This window comes from Balaenoptera acutorostrata, chromosome 11, assembly GCF_949987535.1.
Source record: "Balaenoptera acutorostrata chromosome 11, mBalAcu1.1, whole genome shotgun sequence".
In the NCBI taxonomy this organism is placed as follows: domain Eukaryota; kingdom Metazoa; phylum Chordata; class Mammalia; order Artiodactyla; family Balaenopteridae; genus Balaenoptera; species Balaenoptera acutorostrata.
Window position 1 is genome coordinate 98,787,315 of NC_080074.1, and position 12,052 is coordinate 98,799,366.

The 12,052-nt window shown below is 36.3% G+C and overlaps 3 protein-coding genes across 3 annotated transcripts in view; 2 read left to right on the forward strand and 1 right to left on the reverse strand.

Moving 5' to 3' along the window:
- CLEC1A (C-type lectin domain family 1 member A) overlaps positions 1-4,621 on the forward strand; it is a 28,151-nt gene extending 23,530 nt beyond the window's left edge. Inside the window, exon 7 of the transcript XR_452337.3 lies at positions 529-4,621. The gene's annotated coding sequence lies outside the window, so the exon portion shown is untranslated. The remainder of the gene's footprint in view (positions 1-528) is intronic.
- The window catches only part of LOC103012302 (C-type lectin domain family 12 member A), a 234,448-nt gene that overhangs the window by 176,085 nt on the left and 46,311 nt on the right, over positions 1-12,052 (forward strand). The gene's annotated exons all lie outside the window — the stretch shown is intronic.
- CLEC9A (C-type lectin domain containing 9A) lies at positions 570-11,261 on the reverse strand. Its single transcript, XM_007196086.3, is given in 7 exon segments — positions 570-690; positions 1,368-1,489; positions 2,638-2,655; positions 2,657-2,790; positions 4,615-4,761; positions 9,599-9,679; positions 11,171-11,261. Coding segments are annotated over 7 exon segments (714 nt in total).

Here is a 12,052-nt window from a genome sequence, read left to right on the forward strand (position 1 = left end):
TAGCAGGCTGTCTTCCTTCCAATTTGAAAATCCATATCTCTATCCTCCTATCCTACTGATCCGATAACATAATGCCTGGAAACCCAGCAAATGCACAGAAAGATCTGGCAGACAGTGAGTTTAAAAGATCACATTTATTCATTTATTAAAAAGAGCATCAGTCAGCTAAAACTGCATCATCTCCCCAGTGACTTATAGATTTTTCTGTGGAGTTCACAGTCACTCTAAATTAAAGAGAGAGAGAGAGAGAGAGAGGAAGAAAAAAAATGACAAATAGAAATGATTTTTCTTCAGCTTGTTTTTCACTCTTTAGAGTTTTGTCCTCTGTTGCTCTAAACCAATTTTATTCTTGGTAATTAATTTGAACAATGTCAAAGGAACATCTGGAAAATGTTGAGGAATATTACCCAGTGTAAATGCAAGATAGGTTCTGTGTCTCAGGTAGCTGGTTTCACAACCCTTGCACTGGTTTACTTCTGCGCTGGCTCTTAAACTCATTGTTACAGGTTTTCCAATGATCTGTTGCAGGTATTACCGTAATGGAGCAATCACTTCAAGCAAAATTTCTTTCAGGTAGAAGATCTTAATGCGTATTTCTCACAGATGAAATATTTCCAAATGCTGCAGTTAGCGGAAGAAAGGCCGTTGTTTCTGAGGTATCCACAGACCTGGTTAGTTGATTGGGGGTCCCTGTATTAGTGACCTGGAGAGGCAAGTCAGTGTATCTGAGGTTAGGTGTTGGGCTTATGGGAATGTCCTCTGGGCAATAAAATGAGAGATGCACAGCTTTTCCTTTTGTTTTAATCTGTTACCCTCTTGAGGTAGTTTTGCCCTTCTTCTTCAATAACAGAACTATTTTCTCTCAATAAAGTATGTAAATATTACTTCAACAAGCAGCATTTAAAAAAAAAAAAAAGCTTGGATACAAAAGGATAGGGTCTAATTTGGAATCTCTTTTCTGATTCTTAATTCTCAAAATACAAAGGCTGCTGACCAGCCTCCCCAGTTCTTTCTGAAAGCTTACTATGGAAATTGCCTAATAATTACTATAGTCTCTTGCCCTTAGCGCTCTAGCCTTTAAATGATACAAAGGAAATGTACTTGATAATCACATAATATTGTTCATTCAGACTCTCAAATTTTGATGTGAATGTGCTACAGTGTAATGGCAGTGGGGCTGAGATGGAGAAAATTTAGAAGTCATGTAGCCATTCTTAAATTATCTTGGCTTTGATTCCAATCAGAAGCCTGTGAAATTATCATGCTGGTTATGTCTTCTGGAGGAAATGTAAGGTATAAAATAAAATGAACTTTTGATTTCCCTCCTGTGTCTAATTCTTCTGGGAATGTTTCCCTCAGAGACTTACAGATCAGGGGAAGGAGAGGAGCCGTCTTGCCAAAGCCAAGGTTGGCTGGACCCATCCTGAGACAGTCCCACCCAGTAATCATAGCTTCTTTTGATCTACCTCAGGCTGCCAGTGATAAAGTCCTATAAGAAACAAGACTTGAACAGTGAACCGAGGATGGAGAGGCAGGGGGGTACTACCAGAAAAACCCCAATAAATTACCATGAAATATAAAGTGTGGTATTTTGTTTCCACAGAAGTAATTAGAATTTGAGAGCTGGAAAGAGAGAGAGAGAGAGAGGATTTTTAAAAGAAAGGATACCTTTTTCCCTATTGCTAAATGATCAATGTGGTGTTAAGGACTATGGAAAAATTAGGCATCTGGTATCAAAATAGTTTTAACAGATTCAGAATTTGGCATATAGTATATGACTTTCCCAGGATATTTCAATGTCAGAAATAGTTTAGAAGATTCCAGAAGCAACTTAACGGTAGGCATATTTTGTGAGAAGAAATATTTCTAACTTTTGTCACTAAATTTGCACAGAAAAAATAGTATGAACCCATAATTGTAATAAGTTAGTCCAAGTTGCCTTGGTTTATTGTATAGCCTTAACAAATTGTTCTACTATTACTCTTGCAAAAATGAACTTTGACTCGTTACTAAATATAGTAGGCATATATTTTTAATAAATTCATAAATGTGTAAATATGTCTTCTACTTCGCACATAATTTATGGGTAGAATGATTTCAGGGAAACATCCTACTGTTTGCTCGTTAAGATGTTAGTAAACTAGATTTAAGGTCAATTAAACTTTTCATTTAGCAGATGCTTATTTTCATAAATCTCTCCATTTCATGATGTCATCTCACTTTTTATACTTCTACTTTTCTTGATAATTACAAAATTGTTATAGCTTATTATACTTCCCTACAGCATTGAAAATAAGACATTTAAAACATACATACACTTATAATGTATGCATATCTTGGAGTGGGTTACCATGTTACAAAACGGTATTTCTCTTACCCTTTCCCCTTTTTGATTAACAAAGGACATAGAACTAACATATTCTCCTTGATTTTTGAATAACCATCTCGTTTTTTGTTTCTCCAGTTAAAAGGAAAACAAGCCATGCTAATTCTTACTTTGTGTGTTAAACCTTTTTTTCAACAAATCTACCATTGTTATAGAGTATCAAGGAATTCTGTCTTATGAGAACCAGTCTTTTCTTTTAATGGGTAATATGGTATTTTCAGAATGATGTGAAACCATAAAACAGTGTTTACCATTTCTTCTTTGCTGTCTTATTTGTAGAAGCTTAGATCCCTCCTTCAAACAATCCTCTCTACTGGTGTGTCAAATTGTCCAGTTTTCAAAGACATGGTAATACCTTTCTCCATTCTGAATCCAGTTGTCTGGACAAGGGCTGCAGTTATGGGTTTCAAATATAAACATTTTATTAAAGTTATTGTAAAAATATTAGTAGCATATCTTCTCAAAAGAACCCTTGTGTCACTCCCAGTAAAGCTGGACTCTTTAACCCAATGGTTCATATGATGCAGTACTTACCAACTTCAGCTGCTTTGAGGCTGAATACAGTAAGATTTATACAATTATTTCCAAGTGCAGTAGGTCTCTAAGAATTAGTTTAAGATAAAATTAATTTGAGAATATCTATTCCCAAATTGTTCCTCCTCTATAATAATTGATCTGATTATTCTATTTTTAGAAATCTTTCCTTCTTTTAACTTTACATCATTTATAATCTTCATTTGTTTGCTTATTGTTTCATGTCTTTTAATCTTATTGGCCCAATTTAATTGGGAATGTACCGAGCATAATAATAAGTACATTCCCAATTAATTGAGTAGCATAATAAGCCTCAAGTTGATGTTTAAATTCTGAGAGTTAAACATGAAAACTTTTCCGCATAGAATGGAGAGAACAAACAATGCACCTTGAGGAATGATTTTAAAACTTGTGGGTGAGGAAAAGTAAACAAAAACACAAGTGACCAATATGTTTATTTTAGGACTTTGATATAACTAAGAATAAGCCATAGTGTTTAACCAGTTTTACAGAACCTGTGTTAAGAAAGAATGTATTCACAAAAGAAGGATGCTTAAATGTATAAAAGGGGAACCAAAGAGGAAGAATTTGACCAAGTGTTTCTGGCACAGTTTTATAGAGGGAAAGACACTGAAACTGCCAGAACACTAGTTATTAGAGAAAAGCCTTCTACTTAAGACCAAAAATAGTTCATTATCAGTCTCCACAGCACAGATGTCAAGTTATTTAAGGCTCTTCAATATCCTTTGTTTGAAATACACTCTAATCAGTATCCTGAATATTGTTAAAGTCATAGCATAAGTAGTGTTGAGGTGGCAGTTGAAAGGTTGAGAACATGCTGGATTTGTAAGTCTCCAAAATGGATATTGTCACTGATTTAAGGTTGATGGCTCAGAGGTGGGCCTAACTCATGCTTTCAGTAGTCTGTTATATTTAAAAACATGGAAGTTTTTTAAACATTTACTTGACTAAATTTCAATTAGAAGGAGCTATGGTAGGTTTTTGACCTCTTTTATTGACAATTACTAAAATGATATCCACTACAAGGAAGTTAATTCTCTAAATTTTATGTATTAGTATTATTAAACGCTAGTTAAGTAACCACAGAGTACTTGACACACTATTAACAAGTCAAAATAGACAGGTTTAAAATGCTTGTAAGGGATGAAAAAGATAAAACCAAAGTCACTTCATAGAATTTTTAAAAAAGAGCTGAACCCTGCATTGTTATAATTTTTGTAAATACCCTGATTTTCAAAATGAATTTTCTGCTTCAAGAGATATCTAAATTTGAATCTAAAGCAAGATCTAAACTAAATAAATTGAGGCATTTGGAGCTCTAATTAAAGATACACATAAATTTGAATGATTGGATAACACATAATATGTTGCATTTTTTGTTGTTTAATCTTACCTACTAATCTCACATATTCCATTTTGACATTTGACTGTATATTTTCCTTATCTGTATTTCTTGGAACCTCAGTATTTTCCACATACTATTGATATATATATGTATATATATGAGATTGAACTGAAGAGTAGATCAAAAGTATTTCTCTCCTATCATGAAATCTTGACTATAATTTTACAAAGAATAAAATGTATGTCACTTGTTTTTTGTTGTTGTTGTTTTGAGGAATTGGTGTATACATGTGTATCCACGCAGTGGAAACTGATTTTGTATCAATTACCTGAACTGAAAGACTTCTGCCTCAATGTTTGGCAATATTTCATCTGGAGGCCATGGTTTCTCTTCCACTGTGTGAAGTTGAGCAGTACTCTGTCCCATTGGATGAGTTTTTCTTGCTGCTTCATTGCAGTAGTGGACACCTGGAGCACTTCAAACAATAACAACCATTCCTGATAAAATACTGACATATAACAAAGTAAACCTTCAACATAGACTAAAGAGAACTACACATTACTGATTATATTTGTGATTAAAACCTACAAAGAATGCACAGCAAAAAGGCTCTTTGCCATTCCTGTTTCCTTATTCACCCAATTCCAGTCTCCCAAAGTAGTCAGGTTTGCCAATTTCTTTTTTATTCTTCCAGAGATATTTTGAACTTTGCATGCAAATGAATATAAAATCCCCTCCTTCGCCTTTACACAAATGGTAACAATCTTTTTACATGGTTTTTCACTTTTTATTTTAACACTTAAAATATATTTTGGACATAATACTGTGTTAGTACATAAAGAGCTTTCTCATTCTTTTGTTATATAGGATTCTACTGTATGGATATGTCATGATTTATTTTAATAATTCTCTAGTTTAGACTATTTGTAATCTTTTGATATTACTGAAATACTGCAATAAAGAACCTTAGTTATACATGATTTCACACATGTGTAAGTATATTTGTAAGATACATTGATAGGTCAAAGTTTTGTGCATTTAAATTGTATTAGATATTTCCAAATTACCTTCCATGTGTGCCGAAGCAAACTGTATAGGAAAAACTCAGTTTTTCCTTCTATAAGCCTTTCTCCTGTGAATCACCTTGACTTTTCTGACACTTCTGGTCACCAAATGTATGGTTTCCCCACCACCACCCCCCTTGCCCTTCTCCACAACACCAGCTCAATGTCCTATAATTTAATTCAATCTGACACTATCTTCTTGGAGAAAGTAACAATCCCACAAGTCAAGGGCTCAGTCCCAAAGATTGCTCCCCCCTTCAGATGCCAATGCAAGTAGTAGGTCCCCAGGTTTCCACAACTTCTGTTTGGTTTGGCTACAAATTGGAGGTTCCCATGACTCCCTCCTGGGTTCAATTAATTTGCTAAGGCAGCTCACTGATAGGGAAATGAGTTACCAGTTTTTTAAAGGATATGATAAAGGGTACATATGAACAACCAGGTCAAGAGATACATTGGGAGAGGTCTGGGAGGGTCCTGAGCTCAAGAGCTTCTGTCCCCATGAAGTTGGAGTTGGGTGTGTCACTCTCCCAGTGTGGATGTGTTCACCAACCTGGAAGTTCTCTGACTCCACACAATAGGGATTTTATGGAGGCTTCCTCACATAGGCATGATCATTTTTTTTATATATAAATTTATTTATTTTATTTATTTATTTTTGCCTGCATTGGGTCTTCGTTGCTGCGTGTGGGCTTTCTCTAGTTGCAGTGAGCAGGGGCTACTCTTCACTGCGGTGCGCAGGCTTCTCATTGGGGTGGCTTTTCTTGTTGTGGAGCACGGGCTCTAGGCACGTGGGCTTCAGTAGTTGTGGTGAGTGGGCTTCAGTAGTTGTGGCTCGCAGGCTTAGTTGCTTCGCGGCATGTGGGATCTTCCCAGACCAGGGCTCGAACCTGTGTCCCCTGCATTGGCAGGCAGATTCTTAACCACTACGCCGCCAGGGAAGTCCCATGCATGATCAATTGTTAATGCCATTTCCAGCTCCTCTCCCCTCTCTGGAGGATGGGGGGTGGAGCTGATAATTCCAAGCTTCTAATCATGGTGTGGTCTTGCTGGTGACCAGCCCCCACACAGGAGCTCACCCAGAGTCACCTCATTAGAACAAAAGATGCTCCAAGTGTTCTTTTCACTTAGGAATTTACAAGCGTTTCAGGAGCCCTGGGTCAGGGAAGGGATCAAAGACCAAATTTTAGGACAAGAGATACTCCTAGTGCCCTTGTCACAGCAGAGTAGAGGGGAGAGACACTAATGTATGTCTTCTATTATCTCATGCAAAAGTTCTCTCAATTTCATTTGGATTTGCATGTATCTTTTTATGTTTGATGTTGAAACTCTTTTCACACGTGTATAAATAAACGTCAGTTGTATTTTCTTTTCAATGAAGTGTATAATTATATCCTTTGTAATTTTTTTCATTGGGTTTCTAGTCTTATATATGTGGTCCTTATTGTGCCATGAGAATTAATTCGGGCTGGCCTGGAATCAACCTGAGCAGTGTTTTTAAAATTCCTACATGACACTGATCTCCGGACAAGGCATGAAACATACAAATGAATAGTGTAGCTTTGTTATCATGGGTATGAGGTTTTGGGGGGCCAGATTATACTGTCTTGTCAGCATTGTTTATTGATGACATACGATTGATGATTTGTCCCTGGTTACAAAGAGACCCTGAGAAGGCTCTGCTGTTGAGGCTAGTTACCTCTCAGGAATATGTCACGTGGTCAGCAAGACATAAATTCCCAAACAAGACTTCATTTTGGGCTCCCAAGTACCAAGGTGTCTTGTGTACACATTGGTGGTTCCTGATCCAAGAGAGAAATTGGGTCGTGAAAGGACACTTACATGGAGAGGAAGAGGTGCCTGTTGGAACCTGGTCTCTCCAGACACTTTTGTAATACACATCCTGCCTTTAGTGCCTTCCCCGCCCCTCCTCCCTCTCCCCCTCCGCCACCTTCATCTCCACTTCCTCCTTCTCCTCCTTCTTCTTGCTTCTTGGTATCCCACAGTGTGGAGGTATCATTTTTTAATTAAGTGGTCCCTTACTGATAGGCAATTGCATTTTTTTCAATCTTTTTTTTTTTTCTTCCTATTGCTACATGTGCAGGTTTATCAATAGGAAAACTTTCCAGAAGTGGGATTTCTAGATCAAAATTAATTCATTCAGTTTAAGATAACCCAGAGTTTGTTAAGAACATGATTGTCATGGTTGATCTTAACAGATTTCATAAACTAGACAGAGAAGAAAACAAAATTATGTGCCCATCAGAGAGCAAGATTTTTGAGGACATAAAAATGTACAGTATGATTTTATCAACATCCTTAGTATGTACTATATGCTTTTTAGCTATATAATAACTGATGATTGGAGACTATAGATTTATTTTTATGTATAACACAAATTCTACATTCCATTCACTTGACAATATTGTTTCAAGATGTTGCACCTTCAGTTATTTTGCTTTGAATTGAAACTGTTCTCCGTACTTCAAGTTTCTTTCATCTTTTTACCCCAAGTAGTTAATATTTATAAAATAACACTGAAATTTGTTATACAGAATTGATACCTGAACCATAACTTTTGATATTTGCAATGTCAGATAAATATGTATTCTTGCAGTTAGAATGGAACTTGGCAATATTTCATTGAGAGTCCCCAGTTTTTACAGAAAAAACTGGATTTTTATGGATATATGGTAGTTCTCTTCCAACTCTGCAAATCTGCTTCCAGTATATATGCTTGATAAACAGATAATTAATTGTGAATTTCTTTTAAAAATGGACTAGCATTATATATATAAATATATATAGTATATTATATATACTATATATATTTATATTTATGTGTATTTTAATAAAGTACAGAGGGAGGATAGGGTGAGATAAGGGAAGTTCTGACATTTATGCTGGGCTGTGAAATTTTATTTGAGGAGATAGACAAGGTAACAATTACTTCTTGAGAGCCTAGAAATTATTAAAACATTCCTCTCTGAACCACCAGGAAAATAAGATCATAGCTAACATGAACAAGGTCAAGTTTCCTGTACTTTGTGGAAGCAAACCTTGTACTCTTCTCTTCTTCATTTCAGAACTCCTAATTCTCCTTTGCCAGCTAATTCCTCCTAGACAGAAAAATGATTTGCCAAGGTATACAAGAAATAAGAATTATCCAGACTATAACCTTCATCTCTGTCTTGCTAAGGATATTGCTTAGTGCTAGCATGAGTGATAATAAAGGGTCTTAGTCCTTTTTCTGGAACCTGCAGTTCTGTAATTGTTACATTTTATAAAAAATTCATTTGCTAGATATAGAAACATGTCTTCAGTTTGGACTAAAAGGAATAAAGAAATGTGGTTAAATATTGGCTCAAAGTTCTCACATTTACCTTAAACATACTAAATGGTACCTCATCAAATATAAAGTGAAAAACTCATATTAAAATAATCGTATAAGTCAAATTTAGAACAAATGTATATTAGAAAAGGAAGAGCCTATACTGAAAACTTACAAATTACAAGCTTTGGCATACTAACATGATTCATAAATTGAATCATGATATAAGCAATTATTTGCATCATTTTCCCCAAACAGACCTATGGTATTAGATTTGAGTTAAACAACATGCAATTGAACAATTAAAAGTTATCATTAGGGCTTCCCTGGCGGCGCAGTGGTTGAGAATCTGTCTGCCAATGCAGGGGACACGGGTTCGAGCCCTGGTCTGGGAAGATCCCACATGCCGCGGAGCAACTAGGCCCGTGAGCCACAACTACTGAGCCTGCGCGTCTGGAGCCTGTGCTCCACAACAAGAGAGGCCGTGATAGTGAGAGGCCCGCGCACCGCAATGAAGAGTGGCCCCCACTCGCCGCAACTAGAGAAAGCCCTCGCACAGAAACGAAGACCCAACACAGCCAAAAATAAATAAATAAATAAATTTAAATTAAAAAAAAATAAAGGCCTTTACCATCTGAGACTGGCCATCTGGGCTCTTCCTTTCAAAAAAAAAAAAAAAAAGTTATCATTAGCATCCGAGTGCTTAGAGAGTTATATCAAATAAATGTCCCATAACTTAAATAAGGAAGCCATTATTTTATATCATTTATGTCATTTAGATGTTTCTAACTGATTTGTTTATCCATTTATAAATTATGAAGTTCCAGTTCCATGACATACATACATATAATTGTATATAACACTACATGAAGTATGTAACCTATCTATAGATTATTTTGAAGATATCCTTTTGTACTTACACTTGACACCCAAGAAAATGGAGGTTGCTAATGAGCCTATGCAGAAGATACATAAAACCACTGTCACGAGACACCACGTTCCTGAACAAGGAATAGAGACAATGAAATTGTATTAGAGAAAGTAGAGGAAAGAGGTGGGGCAGGATAGGACGACACTGAGTAAACTAGGGAGTTAACATTAGACATTCCTCCTAGAGAATCAGCGAGGCCGTGTAACTGTGTGTAACAGGAAAAGGTGAACCCAAACTCTTTGAAATGCAAGTCATAACTTGGAATACACTGGATTTGGAAAAATGCCAAACTGAACAGTTTTAATAACATACTTCTCTTATCCTTATATAACACCACAAACTTAGTAACTAGTTAGATGTATTCTCTTCCAACAATCTTTTAGAGATGATGGCAAGCCAGGCAGCAGGCTTTAGTTTTTGAGAGCAAAGAGGCTGTCTCCAATCTCCTCATCTCTTGTCAGTGTCACTTGAGCATGATTGGTTCAAAGGTATTTCCCTTTAAACGTACGATTTTGGATGAGGACAATTTTTTTAAGGTAATTTTGCAACTATTCAGGAAGGGAAAATGAATGTGTGATTTGTTATATTCTTAATGCTAGTTACAGAAAAATGTATAAAATTTATCTTTGGATAATGTCATAGGCTGAATAACAGCTTTGCCCGAAATGTCTATGTCCTAATCTCTGGAACCAGTAAGTGTTACCTTACGTGGAAAAGGAGATTTTAAAGGTATAATTAAGTTAAGGATCTTGGGATGGGGAGATTATCTTGTTTTATCTGGGTACTTATAAGTGAGATTTAGATTAGAGGTACAGACTGCCATATGATGGAGGAAGCAGAGAGACATTTGAAAATGTGCTACTGTCTTTTGAAGATGGAAAAGGAGCCATAAGCTAAAGAAAGCAAGAAATGCAGCTCTAGAAACTGGAGAAGACAGGGCATGTGTTGCCCCTTAGAGCCTCTCTAGGGAAGGTAGCCCCATGACACCTTGGTTTCAGCCCAGCGGAACCCATTTTGGACTTCTGATCTCTAGAACTATAAGAAAATAAATTTGTGTTGTATTAAGCCCCTAAGTCTGTGGTAATGTATTACCTAAACAATAGGAGACTAATACGAATATTAAATTATAAAGACAGAACTGATCCAGGCTGATGAGTGTTTGCCAGTTTTTTCAACCTACGTTTTCTCTTTTACATCTTAGTATTTATCAGATAATGTGCAGGGTGTTTTTACGTGGGAATTAAAATTACACAAAATATATGATTGTTTTCACTTATTTTCCAAATCCAGGAATTCTTTGTCTTTCCAGTGAGAGAGAGAGAGAGAGAGAGAAAACCAGTGTAATACATATTTGTCAAGTCTATTTCTCTTTTCCTTTTTCACTTTTACTTACTCCTCCTCCACTTCATTTCATTTTTAATATTATCATATTATGCATATTATAATACTCTTAAGTGGGTTATCTCAGATTAGAAAAATCACCTTGGGCTCATCATAGAACAGGAAAGAAAGAAAACCCATAAACCACAAGGTCTTGGTCTAAATAAGTAGAACTGGTTACCTGAATTTTTGGTGGAAGACAGATGTTTCTGGTAAGGGTTTGGTGCTGGATTATCCCACTGAAGAGAGGTGTATGTCTCTTCCTCCTGCATGTCTGAGGTGCTTTGATAGGTAAGGGGGTCCACATGAGAAGCTGAGACAAATAACTCCTTTTGTAGTCAGGAGCGGATTAATGGAAGAACTGAAATTAGCTATCTTTTCACACCAGTGGGGAAATATGTTTGAGTTTAAGGAATTGAATAGATGCATCTTCATCCAGAAAGTAGAAGTTTAAGCCAAAGCATAACTTGGTAAAGAGGGACGTGAGAAAGAAACTGAATTCAAAATGGCCAATAATAGAATAGGTTATTGCTCTGGTTTCTACAATGTAGCAGATGTTGAAGGTGATAGCACTGGATTACTGTTAAAATGAAAAGGCCAGAAGTGCAGAGAATGAGCTTACATTTGGTATAGGATGTGAAGTGTGGGAATGACCTTAATAGCAAAAATACAAGGATAGCTCACATTGGGCCAACCAGCGTGGAAGGAATTGTAATCACTGTACATCCTTAAACAAGAAAACTGGGAAGGGATTTCATCCCTCAAATAAATTTACACACTGTATTAGTTGGGGTGATGCAGTTGCTGTGACAAGTAACCCTCAAAATATCAGTCATTTAACACAAAGTTTATTTCTCGCTCACGTAACATTTTAGCTCCAGTAATCCTGGTTAGCGGGTAGTTTTCCTCCAAATGCAACCCTGCTCCTTCTATTTTGTGAGTGGTTGGAATGTCATACTTCTAGCCCATGGAAAGAAAAGGAGAAGATGGCATATCCACATCTGCTTCTTAAAAGCCGTAACCTTGAATTATCATGTGTGACATTCACATCCACTAATAATGC